This window comes from Schistocerca gregaria, chromosome 2, assembly GCF_023897955.1.
Source record: "Schistocerca gregaria isolate iqSchGreg1 chromosome 2, iqSchGreg1.2, whole genome shotgun sequence".
NCBI classification, from domain to species: domain Eukaryota; kingdom Metazoa; phylum Arthropoda; class Insecta; order Orthoptera; family Acrididae; genus Schistocerca; species Schistocerca gregaria.
In genome coordinates, this window is record NC_064921.1 from 714,266,419 (window position 1) to 714,283,435 (window position 17,017).

Here is a 17,017-nt window from a genome sequence, read left to right on the forward strand (position 1 = left end):
TTGCCTTCTATGTCGTTAATATAGATCAGGAACATTTGAGGGCCTGTAAAACTTCCTTGGGGAACGCCAGATATTATTTGTGTTTTACTCGATGACTTTCCGTTTATTACTACGAACTGTGACCTTTCTGACAGGAAATAACGAATGCAGTCGCACAACTGAGGCGATATTCCATAGACACGCAGTTTCGTTAGAAGACACTTGTGAGGAACGGTGTCGAAAGCCTTCTGCAAATCTAAAAATATGGAATCAATTTGACATCCTCCCGTCGATAGCGCTCATTACATCATGAGTATAAAGAGCTAGTTGCGTTTCGCAAGAACAATATTTTCTGAATCCATACTGACTATATGTTAATAAATCGATTTCTTCGACATACTTCATAATGTTCGAATACGGTATAAGTTCCAAAACCCTACTGAAAATCGACTTTAGTGATATGGGCCTGTAATTCAACAGATTGCTTCTTCTTCCTTTTTTGGGTATTGGTGTGACTTGAGCAGTTTTCCAGTCTTTAGGACTAGCAGGACAAGGCCGGAGTCGACCCAAAGTAGGTCACCCCAGACCAGGACCTCGCCCCAAAGTCCCGTTATCCAATATGGCGGCCGTGACGTCACAGACACACCCCCAAGATGATGTTGCCCCAAAGTAGATCATCCCAGACCAGGACGTCGCCCCAACGTAGGTCACACCAGACAAGGACTTCGCCCCAAAGTAGGTCACACCAGACAAGGACTTCGCCCCAAAGTAGGTCATCCCAGATGATGTCCGTGATGTCACTGATGACGCAAGTGCCACACCCCCTGCCACACCCCCCTAGCGGGAAGTTTGAATTTTGGCAGGAAAGTGCAACGCTCCCCTTCCAGGTCAGAAGTTCAAATTCCAACAGGATAATGCATCACACCACGGTTATCTCTACTAACCTAAGAAAATAGCCCTCCTCTCCCCTGGAAAATGGCGGGAAGTTTGAATTTTTGCAGATTTTCACGTGAGCCACGCCCACCTAGACTTGGAAGAAAATAGTTAAAGTCTACACAACAATCTTCAACCGACCATCATGTCACCTTACCAACCCATGTTGTTGGGCTAACGTACCCTAACGTGCACTAACATGTACTAAAGTGCACAGCGCATTACATCAATCAGTATGGTGGGGGGAAATGGTGGGAAAACGACTCTGCCTAAGATGAACATAAGATTTTATTTTGCAAGTGATGTCTCCACAACGAGATCTAGACTACAACCGACCTAGTACACATTACTGCCACCAGAGGGTACTCTCATCCCTGCTGTGACCTAATCTCAGATGATGGCCTGTAGGGGAAAAAGGCGCGAAAATGACTCAGGCTGCACTGGGCTGCTGGGGAGAGAAATGAAGGAGTGCACTCTATTTATTTTGGAACATTTTACTTATGGATGGAGTATATTTATCACCCTGACAAAGCACTTGCCCTGATGTGCTTGGGGTCGTGATACACAGTCTCCAAATCTGTAAACAGTTCATACTTTTTCGAAATAATTTCAGTACAGACATTCAGACTCTTCCTAAACAAAGCAGTAAACAGATGTGCAGACACGAAATCAACTCGTAAACTGCCCAAGTAACGCATAGCGCAGCCTACAGACCTGCTCACAAAATAATTCAACAGACACACAAGCAACGTATGCAGACACCACCCTCTGTCCACTAGCCAGGGCAGGGGATACCACAGCCCCTCGAAGTGATGCGGTTGTCAGCTGTCAAGCCACACACAGATGCCCGCACACATGAGGTGGCGACATCCCTTTCATACTTAGTACCTGAGAAATTGCTCTCAGAATACGTTATCACCTAGGCACCGTTGATGATGTGATCAAACAGGAGCAAAAACTTATTTACAGGACGAAGATGCTCCAAGCTGGGAAACGTGCGTGGGTTCGTCGTTACCTTCCCTCCATCTGCGCTCTGGCGAAAACGCTGCAGAAATCCGATCCAGAATAGCACAGGCTGCTTTCTCCTTAGCAGTTCTAACGACTATGCGTGACGTGTGGCTGATGCATCATCACGCATAGCTACTTACCGTCGCAAGTGCATTTAGCAATGTTCTCAATGTTATTCCGAAGCCACATTGCTATCTAAAATAATAACCAAGCTGAACTCTAGTAAATTGCATAGAGTCCCAGAAATACTTAACGTGTGCTTTTGTAGGAGTTTTCGTGTTGTCTCAGCTTGCATGCACGGAAATTCTTGCCCTAACAGAACCTGTTTACGAAAATAGCGCAGAATAACATCTAATGCACTCTTCCCAGCGGTCCTAATGTGATACCCCAGTCCATAACGTGTTACCCTTCCTGCTGTCAACACACACAACCGTTCCCACCGTTATGTAGAAGCTCCGATATCCCAGGACAAAACATTGGCTCCTATCGAATTTACCCTCTCAATTACTGATGCCATCGGTATTGAAGCACCATCCACCTCTCCTTCTTTCTACAGACGCCACTTTCAGCGGTAAAATTATTTTGCACAGATTGCTAAATTTCATTGACAGTTAAACCCGCAAAATTGTTTACAGAACATCAAATAATTACCAGACACACAAGAATATTGGAAACCAGGCGCATTTTTAACATTGTAACTATAATTAAATATTATGATTTCTATTACAGTCTAACACCGATCGATGTACAGGTAATGACTCCTCTTGACGGCTATGCTTCTGGTACGAATCTCAGTACGTATAGTGCACATAATTTTCCACATGGAAAATCTCTCTCACACCATCGCGGTTATCGATGTGCTGAGATTAGGTCACAGCAGGGATGAGAGTACCCTCTGGTGGCAGTAATGTGTACTAGGTCGGTTGTAGTCTAGATCTCGTTGTGGAGACATCACTTGCAAAATAAAAACTTATGTTCATCTTAGGCAGAGTCGTTTTCCCACCATTTCCCCCCACCATACTGATTGATGTAATGCGCTGTGCACATTAGTTCATGTTAGTACACGTTAGTGTTTCAAATGGCTTTGAGGGGTATTGGACTTAACCTCATCAGTCCCCTAGAACTTAGAACTACTTAAACCTAACCAAGGTAAGGACATCACACACATCCATGCCTGAGGCAGTATTCGAGCCTGTGACCTTAGAGGTCGCGCGGTTCCAGACTGTAGCGCTATAACCCCTTGTCCATCACGGGGGGCTAAACGTTAGTGCACGTTAATACTCTTTAGTACATGTTAGTGTATGTTATCCCAGAAACAGGGGTTGGTAAGGTGACGTGGCACTCGGTTGAGGATCTTGGTTAATTTTCTTCCAAGTTCAGGTGGGAGTGGCATTCGGAAATTCAAACTTCATAGGTGTTACAGTAGATCATTTATTATACCCTGCAAGTTGGGAAGAAGCCAGTTTCCCTCAAATGTTCTAACTTCCCACGCTAAAAGTAGGATAGGGGGAATCGGTATTTGCCTACAAATTTCATCCAAAGATCATAGTAACCACCAAAGATAATACATACCACAAAATTTGAATTACCAAAGATCATAATATAATATATACCTCAAGCATGGGTTGGTAAGGGGACATGGCGGTCGGTTGAGGATCGTGGTGGAGACTTAAACTACAACCTTCCAAGTCCAGGTGGACGTTGTCCTCGCTAAAATTCATTCCAACTCCAGGTGGGCGTGGCACTCGCGAAAATCTGGCAAAATTCAAACTTTCTGCCATTTTTTGGGGAAGGGCATAACTCATACCAACATAGTTATGAGATTCACTTGTTTCTTATTTTATTCCAACAATTCGTGAAAATAATTCATATATTTATTTAACAGAGAGGGATGTTAATGAATGTAATTTCAGTTTACTAGCAACCATAGCAGCATTACAAAGTTTTCACCAACACAGCTAACAAATAAATATCATTAAATGATTCAAACCTGCAACTGTAGTGGTCGTGCAGTCCCAGACTGTAGTGCCAAGAACCGATCGGCCACCCTGGCCGGCCGAGGCTTCATAAGAAACAGTACAGAATCTTTCAAGAAAATTCTTCTCTTCTTTTTGGGATTTACCTCATTTGCAAGAAAAATTATTTGATCACTCGTTCCTGCTATATCCATTAGAGCCAATGGCCATCATCTTGTTACCCGTGTGACGAAATATGCTCCTCCCAGTTGACTGACCGTATCGATTCCTTCCTTTGCCGTATTGTAATCCAAAACTACCTCTGGAACTTCCTGGCAGATTAAAACTGTGTGCCGGACCGAGATTCGAACTCGGGACCTTTGCCTTTTGCGGGCAGGTGCTCTACCATCTGAGCTACCCAAGCAAACTCATGCCCCATCCTCACAGCTTTACTTATGCCAGTACCTCATCTCCTACCTTCCAAACTTTACAGAAGCTCTCCTGTGAACCACCAACATACCTCTGTTTTACCTGCAACTTCGTCAATGGTTCCAAAATCGCACCTATTTGAAAGTAGTATAACTGCCTTGTTTTGTTACGGAACATACGAAAATAACGTCATATCAGTCTGAAAACCAAATAAAGAGGAGTGGATAGCCCTACATTTCCCAGGTAAAAATTCTTGTGGGATCTCGCGTTTGTTTTTTTCTCAATGTGCAGATGCATGTTAGCCACCTTTTCAAAAGGGAGTTGGCTATGAAACAGCTAGTGTACCATTTATCCATTGTAATGTTTCTTCCTGAGCCTTCAGTATGAGTAACTAGCCTTCCTACAATATCACAGGGAGAATAAGAAACATTTATGGCCCTTTAGGTTGTTTTCCACAATATACTTCAATATTACTAGTGAAGAATGTTCTAGCATCTGCTAAAACAAAAATCTTTATCCCGTACTTCGATGGTTTGCTCGGGGTATGCTGAACAAAAGAACAGTGACCCCAGGAAGCTTGCAACTTTTCATCTACAGTCAAAAATTGTCCTACACTATGAGCATTATTGCAGTTCAGCACAAAATCATCCGATATTTGCCTTTTTGCAGCAAGTTTATCAATTACTCTTCTTTCTTGCCTTGTACTCTTGTCGTCAAAACAGATACTTTGTAAAAGGAACAGAAATCTGCTGTAGCTCATCACAGCTCTCATAATCTCCATACCAGTACCATCCGCTGTCCACAGTTCAATGACATTTGTGTGGTTTGCTTTCTTAGTCCCCATGAGATACAGCAATCCCAACAATGCCATTATTTCACACCTTGTAGTTTCCTTAGCATTCCTTTCTCTGGAATATTGTACACATTTTTTCTTAGGTTGCATGGTTATGTTCGTGTATTTTACAATTTCATCAATCATTTCCAGGCTAAGTATTGTCCATAAAGCCTCTGTTTCACACGTGCCCCTCTGGCAGGAAATATTTTTACAATATTCTTTCTTTTTGTTTTCATAGTCACATTAGGCCGTATTTTATTCCATTTACACGTTTTGTCCGTCCCAATAAAAATACCACCCGTGGTGAGTGGCTCTTCACAGTCATCATCTGAATTGTGGACTTGATCAAAATCTGCATCATGGTCACTTCGTGTGATAAATTCCTCTTCTTCTCCTTCTTCAGGGTCATCATCGTTTCCACTGCCTGGTACAGAGTTGAACTATACTCACTGAGCAACCAGTCGAGCTCATTGTCTGTCAGCTTTGATCTCGCCCTGCACAGTGATATACTGACTTGTTACATGTTATCTTTTGATTAGATTAAAAAGGAATTAAATAAAAGCGAAGGGAAAAATTACTTACATGAACGGACACGTGGCATACTTTGCACTCTAAGATGACACACTCGCAGTTTATTTTAAATTACTGTAGCTCACGTGAAACTATGACAACACAACTTCTCACTGTGCTAGCTGAAACAATAATGCAGGAATAGGTAGGGGCTTGCTACTCTAAAACAGCAATGGAATTGTGCACAACAATGTTATATGTAGTTGGTGCATTTTATACACAGGCGCACCTGCTCGAGGGTTAAGTGAAGTATAACAACAATAGAGAATAAACAAATTAAGGAGTAAAAAAGTTATCCACCACCACCACCTACTCGAGTCTGGTCACTAACATCATATAACTCATCAAAGGCAGTGCTACCTGTGAAACCAGTCATGTGGTCTACAAGCTAAGCTGCAACCACTGTGCTACATTCTATGTAGGGATGACAACCAGCAAGCTGTTTGTCCACATGAATGGCCACTGACAAACTGTGGCCAAGAAATAAGTGGACCATCCTGTTGCTGAACACACTCCCAAACATGATATCCTTCATTTCAAAGAATGTGTCACACCACTGTGCCATAAGGATCCTTCCCACCAACACCAGCTTTTCTGAATTGCACAGATGGGAACTTTCCCTGCAATACATCTGACATTCCTGTAACCCTCCTGACCTCAAACTTCATTAGTCACTATCCTCACCCATCCAGCCCCTTCCCTGTTCCCATTCAACAACCACACCAGTCTTTTTATTTCTCTTCTTTTCCACTACCCCCCCCCCCACCATCTAACCTGCAGCACTTCACTATCTGCCACCCCCACCACACTATCCCTTCCTGCCCTAGCCTCCTCCTTACCCCCACCCAGTCGCCACTCCCAGCATGCTTTGGTGCTGCTGCTCGCAGTGTGGTTTCAGATGCCTGAGACTGTAGTCGTGCGTGTGAGCTGTGTTTGTGTGTGTGTGTGTTTTGTGTGTGTGTGTGTGTGTGTGTGTGTGTGTGTGTGTGTGTGTGTGTTTTGTGTGTGTGTGTGTGTGTGTGTGTGTGTGTGTGTGTGTGTATTACTGATGGCCAATGGCTGAAAGCTTTAATTGTGAGAGTTTTATGTTGTGCCTATCTGCAACTCAGCATCTTTGCATCTCTGCTAGGTGGTGAGTAGCAAGTTTCCTTCTCATAATACAAGGGCTATCCACAAAGTACATTACGTTTTGGAATTAAAAATAAATAAAGTATTGGAATTTTTTTAATTATATACAGATGAAAGCCACACTTCAATACTACTTTTCTACATAGTTGCCATTTAAATTAAGGCACTTATCATAGCGATGGATGAGCTTGGAAATTCCTTCGTCGTAAAATTAGGCGCCTTCAAACAATTGGTTACCTCTTCTTGAAGCTGTGCATCGTCATCAAAACGTTGCATAGCCAACCACTTCTTCATTGCTGGGAATAAGTGGAAGTCGCTCGGTGCCAGGTCAGGACTGTACAGTGGATGAGGAAACAACTCCCACTTAAAAGATTCAAGAACTTCACGAGTGGCATTTGCCATGAGGGCCCAGGTGTTGTTGTGAATCAGCAAGATCTTTGAGCCCAACTTTACCCTGCGCTTGCTTTGTATTGCTCTTCTGAGGCTCTGCAGAGTTTGGCAATACCTTTGAGAGTTTATTGTACTGCCTCTTTCCAGGAAATCCACAAAAATCGTATTTATACCGGGTTGCTGATTAACCACACGGTTGAAGGCGCAGGCGGCCATAGTTTACGAGGAAGGAATTTCCAATCTCGTCCATCGCTATGATAAGTGCCTTAATTTTAATGGCAACTATGTAGAAAAGTAGTATTTAAGTGTGGCTTTCATCTGTATATAATTAAAAAAAATCCCAATTCTTTATTTATTTTTAATTCCAAAAAGTAATGTACTTTTTGGTTAGCCCACGTACTGTTACATTTAATTTCTATGAAAATATAATGGTTAGCAGCATGTATTAAATAATTAAAGAGTAAACAAACACCTTCTTACCTAAAAGAAATAAATAAAAAATTGTAATGTGTCTAACATTGAGGTCCATCTTCACATCACACCCTTCACTTCGTGGTGGCACTCTGGTTGCAGAACACTGGTTAATAGAACACCACGTAGAGGATGAGCATTAACCCCATCCCCTGCCACCTTTTCTGACAACAGACATGAAGACCTGAGACATCATAGGTTATAATCAAACTATCATCATCTATGAATTGTGGGTAGTTCTGAAAGCTACTATTGCCTCAGGGAAGTTGTAGCAATTAAGTCAGACTTCTTCTTTCAAAATATTATGTTCCAGCAAGGCAAAGACCTGTCACAAGATAGTCAAAATGTTCATGTATTGTTAGTAAAATAGTATGCAACATTTATTTCTTGGTTGGATGCATATATGAACACACATTTCATATGATAAATATTGCTCCCTGCCGCCGTTGGATAAGCAGCTGCAGCAGCAAGTCGTATAACCCTAGGTTACTTATTTGTTAGATAGTTTTATTAATTTCTTTGCGTGTTTTTGGGTACTTGCATTGTTTAATTCATATATTTCGGCGTATTATAGTATTTGAGGGTTGTAGCATCGCGCCTTAGTACCTGAATAGTGCAAATTCGCGTAGTCGTCTGTCTTCTGTTTTTGTTGTGAACGGCCAGTGTCGGTTGGTCAGTCAGTGTGCTCCCTGCCGCCGTTGGATAAGCAGCTGCAGCAGCAAGTCGTATAACCCTAGCTTACTTATTTGTTAGATAGTTTAATTAATTTCTTTGCTTGTTTTTGGGTACTTGCATTGTTTAATTCATATATTTCGGGCGTATTATAGTATTTGACAGTTGTAGCATCGCGCTTTAGTGTTTACTTCGTAGATTCTTATTTCAATTGCGTGTGAGTTTCGTATAGGAGGTGCAATTTCGAGTTTTAGTTACTGTAATCGTAAATTCAGCAGATTGTAGCGCAGTCGTTAGGCATTTGTACAGGTTAGTTGATACATTCTTTGCGTGTTCCGCTTGCGTTATCTAGGCATGGACTCGTGTTTCGGTAACTGTTGTTAAACATCGATTAGAATGGACAGGGACTGCGATTGCTGTGTTCGGATGAGGGCTGACTTGGCATCCCTTCGCTCACAGCTGCAATCGGCGCTGACTTCGGTCGCGCAGCTTGAGGCTGTTGCCAATGGGCACCACTATGGGGAGCCGGACTCGGGTATCACGGGGATGTCAACCTCGTCCCGTCTGTCCCCAGATCGGTCTGCATCTGTGGTTGCCCCGGTTGCTGCCCGCAGTGGGGCTGAGCCCTTGCCTGTGGTTGATTGGGAGGTCGTTCCAAGGCGTGGCAGGCAGCGAAAGGCGTCCCCGGAGGCTGATCAGAAAGCCTCCCCGGTGCGTCTGACAAACCGGTTTCAGGCACTGTCTCTGGCTGAGTCAGATGCAGCTGCCTGCCCTGTTTCAGAGGATCATTCTCAGCCTTCAAGGTCCGGGCAATCGCAGAGGGTGGGCTTACTGGTAGTTGGGAGCTCCAATGTTAGGCGCGTAATGGGGCCCCTTAGGGATACGGCGGCTAAGGAGGGGAAGAAATCCAGTGTGCACTCCGTGTGCATTCCGGGAGGAGTTATTCCTGATGTGGAAAGGGTCCTTCCGGATGCCATGAAGAGCACAGGGTGCAGCCAGCTGCAGGTGGTGGCACATGTCGGCACTAATGACGTGTGTCGCTTTGGATCTGAGGAAATTCTCTCTGGATTCCAGCAGCTATCTGATTTGGTGAAGGCTGCCGATCTTGCTTACGAGATGAAGGCAGAGCTCACCATCTGCAGCATCGTTGACAGAACCGACTGCGGACCTTTGGTGCAGAGCCGGGTGGAGGGTCTGAATCAGAGGCTCAGACGGTTTTGCGACCGTATTGGCTGCAGATTCCTTGACTTGCGCCATAGGGTGGTGGGGTTTCGGGTTCCGCTGAATAGGTCAGGAGTTCACTACACTCAGCTGGCGGCTACACGGGTAGCGGAGGCTGTGTGGCGTGGACTGGGCGGTTTTTTAGGTTAGAAGGCCTCGGGAAAGTGCGGGATGGGCTGCAATGTCAAAGGGTGCTTGGCAATTACAGGACTTGCTTGGATCAAGGAACAGTCGGAATTATAGTTGTAAATTGTTGTAGTTGTGCTGGAAAAGTCCCTGAGCTTCAAGCGCTAATAGAAAGCACAGAAGCTGATATCGTTATAGGTACAGAAAGCTGGCTAAAGCCTGAAATAAGTTCTGCAGAAATTTTTACGAAGTCTCAGACGGTGTTCAGGAAAGATAGATTAGGCAGAATTGGTGGTGGAGTGTTTGTGTCTGTCAGTAGTGGTTTATCTTGTAGTGAAGTCGAAGTAGACACTCCGTGCGAATTGGTGTGGGTGGAGGTTATACTTAACAGCCGAATTAAGTTAATAATTGGCTCCTTCTACCGACCCCCAGACTCCGATGATACAGTTGCGGAGCAGTTCAGAGAAAGTTTGAGTCTCGTAACAAATAAACACCCCACTCATACGGTTATAGTTGGAGGGGACTTCAACCTACCCTCGGTATGTTGGCAAAAATACTTGTTCAAAACCGGTGGTAGGCAGAGAACGTCTTCCGAGATTGTCCTAAATGCTTTCTCCGAAAATTATTTCGAGCAGTTAGTCCACGAACCCACACGAATTGTAAATGGTTGCGAAAACACACTTGACCTCTTGGCCACAAACAATCCAGAGCTGATAGAGAGCATCATGACTGATACAGGGATTAGTGGTCACAAGGTCATTGTAGCTAGGCTCAATACCATTTCTTCCAAATCCATCAGAAACAAACGCAAAATAATTTTATTTAAAAAAGCGGATAAAGTGCCACTAGAAGCCTTCCTAAAAGACAATTTCCATTCCTTTCGAACTGCCTATGCGAATGTAGACGAGATGTGGCTTAAATTCAAAGATATAGTAGCAACAGCAATTGAGATATTCATACCTCATAAATTGGTAAGAGATGGAACGGATCCCCCGTGGTACACAAAAAAGGTCCGAACGCTGTTGCAGAGGCAACGGAAAAAGCATGCGAAGTTCAGAAGAACGCGAAATCCCGAAGATGGGCTAAAATTTACAGACGCGCGAAATTTGGCACGTACTTCGATGCGAGATGCCTTTAATAGGTTCCACAACGAAACATTGTCTCGAAATTTGGTAGAAAATCCGAAGAAATTCTGGTCGTATGTAAAGCACACAAGCGGCAAGACGCAGTCAATACCTTCGCTGCGCAGTGCCGATGGTACTGTTATCGACGACTGTGCCGCTAAAGCGGAGTTATTGAACGCAGTTTTCCGAAATTCCTTCACCAGGGAAGACGAATGGAATATTCCAGAATTTGAAACACGAACATCTGCTAGCATGAGTTTCTTAGAAGTACATACCTTAGGGGTTGCGAAGCAACTCAAATCGCTTGATACGGGCAAGTCTTCAGGTCCAGATTGTATACCGATTAGGTTCCTTTCAGATTACGCTGATACTATAGCTCCCTACTTAGCACTCATATACAACCGCTCGCTCACCGATAGATCTGTACCTACAGATTGGAAAATTGCGCAGGTCGCACCAGTGTTCAAGAAGGGTAGTAGGAGTAATCCCTTTAACTACAGACCTATATCATTGACGTCGGTTTGCAGTAGGGTTTTGGAGCATATACTGTATTCAAACATTATGAATCACCTCGAAGGGAACGATCTATTGACACGTAATCAGCATGGCTTCAGAAAACATCGCTCTTGTGCAACGCAGCTAGCTCTTTATTTGCACGAAGTAATGGCCGCTATCGACAGGGGATCTCAAGTTGATTCCGTATTTCTAGATTTCCGGAAAGCTTTTGACACCGTTCCTCACAAGCGACTTCTAATCAAGCTGCGGAGCTATGGGGTATCGTCTCAGTTGTGCGACTGGATTCGTGATTTCCTGTCAGGAAGGTCGCAGTTCGTAGTAATAGACGGCAAATCATCGAGTAAAACTGAAGTGATATCAGGTGTTCCCCAGGGAAGCGTCCTGGGACCTCTACTGTTCCTGATCTATATAAATGACCTGGGTGACAATCTGAGCAGTTCTCTTAGACTGTTCGCAGATGATGCTGTAATTTACCGTCTAGTAAGGTCATCCGAAGACTAGTATCAGCTGCAAAGCGATTTAGAAAAGATTGCTGTATGATGTGTCAGGCGGCAGTTGACTCTAAATAACGAAAAGTGTGAGATGATCCACATGAGTTCCAAAAGAAATCCGTTGGAATTCGATTACTCGATAAATAGTACAGTTCTCAAGGCTGTCAATTCAACTAAGTACCTGGGTGTTAAAATTACGAACAACTTCAGTTAGAAGGACCACATAGATAATATTGTCGGGAAGGCGAGCCAAAGGTTGCGTTTCATTGGCAGGACACTTAGAAGATGCAACAAGTCCACTAAAGAGACAGCTTACACTACACTCGTTCGTCCTCTGTTAGAATATTGCTGCGCGGTGTGGGATCCTTACCAGGTGGGATTGACGGAGGACATCGAAAGGGTGCAAAAAAGGGCAGCTCGTTTTGTATTATCGCGTAATAGGGGAGAGAGTGTGGCAGATATGATAAACGAGTTGGGATGGAAGTCATTACAGCATAGACGTTTTTTGGCGCGGCGAGACCTTTTTACGAAATTTCAGTCACCAACTTTCTCTTCCGAATGCGAAAATATTTTGTTGAGCCCAACCTACATAGGTAGGAATGATCATCAAAATAAAATAAGAGAAATCAGAGCTCGAACAGAAAGGTTTAGGTGGTCGTTTTTCCCGCTCGCTGTTCGGGAGTGGAATAGTAGAGAGATAGTATGATTGTGGTTCGATGAACCCTCTGCCAAGCACTTAAATGTGAATTGCAGAGTAGTCATGTAGATGTAGATGTAGAAATCTCTCTCCAGAACTCAGCAAGAAGTAGTGTATGGTCTTATCATCAATAGGCAAGTAAGAATGAGACTGGAAGACACCAAAAAATAATCTCAGTGTTTTAAAGTAGTGCACAAGAAAGTCATCCAAGACATGGGATCTAAAATTATTTAACAGAACAAAATGAATGGGAAGAATGTTTTTGGAGAAATTAAATAATTTACTGTTTTATATAACATTTCCAAATATTATAAAGTAATTATATTTACAAAAAAGCACAGGAACATGAGCAGGATAAATGAAGATGTCACACTTATCAAAGATGGTAGGGTGTTCTTGTCAGACAAAACCCACTACAAACTATATATTAACCCTTAAAAAATCTCATGACTTTCTTTTTATGAGACAAATAATGAGAAGATGGATGGTTCTATTTCAAACAGAGAATTAGAAACAAAACTTGTTGTAAAAGAAGACATTATTTGTTTGGTTTGTATATTACCATACCACTCTTAATTCTTTAGTTAATGGGCCTGTAAATTACACCTATGTTATCATTTCTAGGCAAGGCCTAAAGGTGAAGGGCTTACTCCTTACCAAGGAAAAAAGCGGTGCTTTGGGGAATATAAATGTCCTAAGTGCAAAAGGAAGTGGATGTCAGGCAACAGTTGGGCCAACATGAGCCAGCAGTGCATTAAATGCCATGTGCACGTCTTTCCACATAAGCAGGTTTGTTTGACAGTTTGACATTATTAGTATAACATATCAAATAAATTAACGTTTGTTCTATGATTTTTATGTTATTGGTAGATCACAACATGAAACTTACCAGAACCTCTTGAGCCCCAGTGATTTCTGCCACAACCTACCAATTTATACATCTGTTTTGGAGTAACAATGCCTTTAGCATCGGTAGTTTCATGCTAAAGTGCAAAATAGTGGGTCACAGCAGAAACCACTGGAGCTTAAAGGGTTCAGACTAATGCATTTGATGAGATCAGTGGTTTTTTTCTGTTTATTATGCTTTGATTATTTTATAGCTGCTAGAGTATGCATTCACTTGTTGCTGTTCTTGAATAATAACTATACTGACCATAACAAATGTGATATTTACAAAAATTATAAGAAAATGACATTTGCAACAAGTATATAGTAAGTTTAAGTATATTCCATGAGAAATTTCATTCAAAACTGTTATGTTCCAGCGTCCTTTGGAAAAACCAGATGGACTCGATGTTTCAGATCAGTCTAAGGTTCATCCTCAACATCTGTGTGAGAAGTGTCAGACACTAGGTTATTACTGCAGAAGAGTACAGTAAATTAAAGTAAAGTATATGCAACTATATGTGTACTATGTGGCCACATTCCTCACACATGAATTTAAAGCAAATAGTACAGCAGTGGAAAATCAAATGTGAGAGAGACATGAGTAACATTAGGAAACTGGAATTATTTTACTTATAAATGGTGTTCTTGTTATATGTGAAGAAAACAGAACTCAGCTTTATCATTGAAGAGCTATCACAACTGATGATGAGCTGTAAAAATTATATGTCATATTTCCTTTGCCCAGATAGGCAAGAAGACATTGACAGAATGTAAAATTATCCTCTTACATGACTGCTGAAGTGTTGTTACATTATCAACTGATGACGCCTCTGTATGTCCTTGCACCCATTCCACACATGCACTATTATATTTTATTCTCTTATGATGGTGTTATTTATGGTTACCTTGTAGACCAAAGATTTTAATGTCTCGTGTTTTACTAACACTACTGCTAGATGACACTACACTTTTATATTCTAATCTTTAAATATGATTAATTTATCTATTCAACTTTCTTATAATACTGAATATGACCTCTAGTCAAGAACTGTTGGCTACAGCAGTTAAAAATAGTGTAAAAGATGACCATTAAATTCCACAATGGATTCTGAAGCATATGTACAAGTAATTTGCAGATCTGCTAATATTAAGATCAAAGTTGTGATCAGGCTGTTCAAAACTACTTTAAGCTGTATATATTTTTTCAAAGAATATTGTTGTATAGGTGATCAGTCTCTTCAGAAATAACATTTGAGCTGCATTTAAAAACAGTGCCAACTCAGGATCCACATGCTTGGTGTAATACAAGGCCTTAGGTTGCTGATCTATATTTGTTGTGACTTACCTTTCACTCATTTAAATATTTATTTTTTGTTCTATTTGTAATATTTTCTTGAAGCCAACATCACTGGAAGTTTAATATAATGGCTATAATCTTTGAGAACAGACAAAAAGATAATAAACCAAGACACACAGGTCTTAATTTTATGTATGCAAAGTAGCTCAGAATTTCAGAGTTTGGTATATTTTCCAAAGGACCAATTTTCCAGTGTATAAACAAACAATTCAATATAACACATGCATAATTTTACACAAATTCCTGTCAAAATTTATCATCATTTAACTCCAATATCAAGTGGTCTTATTGTGTTTTTCTTCTTTCTTTCTATATTTATCACCTATGATACATACTGTTCTATAACCGCCACCCATTTTCCTTATATGAACATGATGACTTAAATAATTTGCATTTCTGTCAACTCTGTTATCATTTCTTGTAGAAAGATTTCTACTATTCATCATATCAACATAATCTTTTAGCTCAGTAGCTAATTTTGGCAGCAATGCATTTAACTGATTTTTAATTCTACACATAACCATTTAGCTTTCATTTTACAATGGGACTTGCCATACACAAGTCACAGTTTGGCACTTCACATTTTCACTTTATTATTGATAGTATCGAATGTTTCATTGTCAGCACTTTATTCATGCAGCTTACTAAACTGTGATGTAGAAGTAATGTTAATATGTTTGTGTGAGCTGATTATTTATGTTTTACCTTTATAGATCATTGTCAGTAGCCTTTATTTAATCTGGCTGATTCATACTCTGTTTTACTTTGTAATTTAAATAATAGACAAAAGAAGATCCTCACATGAATTTATGTTTATGTATGTGATAATGTTTTTCAAAAGTAAAATTGAACTATGTTACCATTATGATCTTTACACAGTGTGCTTTAAGCTGTGCATTATGTCACCTTAGCATAAAAGCAAGGCATTCTGAAGTCAGGTAAAGCAACCAAAAAAATTTGCTTTATGAGGAGCAAACAATTACTGGGCAGATTCGTAAATAAATAAAGGTAATTTAAAGTCAGATTCATACTGATGAGGCTGTAAAAACAAAACATATGTAAGATAATGTGACTGCTCAAAAGCCAAAGAAAAGTTTGGAAATGAATCACTGCAGTAACAGGCGAAGTACGTCAAAATTAAGAAATGTGTATTTTAAACTTCTGATGTATTTTGTTCTCATAACTTCAGTGTTTCATTATAGAGTGTGACTATAACAATTATCTGAGGTGAAATTAGCAAAAGCACATTCTACTATAAATTATTACATTTGGTTTTGGTAAGCACTTCAACATGTAATGTAGACAAATAAATGCAACAACCCAAGAAATACCATAGATATGAAATATAAACAAAAATTACAATAGACCAAGCTGCATAGATACATACATAACTACAGTGAAAATTTCAATGGTTTTCAAACTAGTATAAGACTGATGCAGAATACTCAAAACACTTTTGTATTGCAATTTACCTCACTCCATTTATGTCTGGCTTCTATTAATTCACATCTTCTTTTCTTTTCTTACTTAGTTACTTGATATTACATCACAACAAGACACAAGTGATGAGAAAATATTTACTAATATATGGAATTTTGTTTTATTTGTGGTCAAAAAATATTGCTAGACATGAAAAATGCTGTCTTCAGAAACAAATGAACCTACAAAGAGAGAAGTTGTTATTACAGAGAAACACTCCATGATAATGTCAGTTGTCAAATGAAAATGCATTGCCAACTTAAACTTTTGCACTTAAACAACTTTTCAATTCAGAAAGTAGTAAGACTGACCACTGTGACAATGTCATAATTTTACATTTTGAACTCAGTTGTTCAAATAATTGCTTGTACCAAGAAATGAACATTTCTTAAACACAATGTGTTTTTACTATTACAAAATTTTTGTTATATGTTCCATACACAATATGACTATGTGAATTCTTAGTGTGTGCAGTTAATAATGAAGATCACAAAATCATTGCATTCATTGTGTTGCTTTCATTATTGTTGGTGAACAATTATTGTATACTTCTCAAATTCTATTAAAGCTGTTACATGAAAAAAGTTGTAATTATCAACAAATAATGTTTACACCATTACAAATTCCCCCCTCCCATCATGGTTCACTTACGTTACGTATCTAGCAATGTGTGATACTACATAAAATAAGGGAAAGGCAACCACTTACATATGATGGATCAATATGTGGAGCAGACTAATGCATAACT

At 40.7% G+C, this 17,017-nt stretch overlaps 1 protein-coding gene across 2 annotated transcripts in view; it reads left to right on the forward strand.

Annotated features, from left to right (window-relative positions):
* LOC126334840 (zinc finger CCHC domain-containing protein 24-like) overlaps nt 1–16,772 on the forward strand; it is a 189,030-nt gene extending 172,258 nt beyond the window's left edge. For both annotated transcript variants that reach the window (XM_049997504.1, XM_049997505.1), the window contains exons 4-5: nt 13,170–13,334; nt 13,811–16,772. In XM_049997504.1, coding sequence (XP_049853461.1) covers nt 13,170–13,334; nt 13,811–13,924 — 279 coding nt within the window. In that variant the 3' untranslated portion in view covers nt 13,925–16,772. The remainder of the gene's footprint in view (nt 1–13,169; nt 13,335–13,810) is intronic.
* The last annotated feature ends 245 nt before the right edge of the window (nt 16,773–17,017 follow it).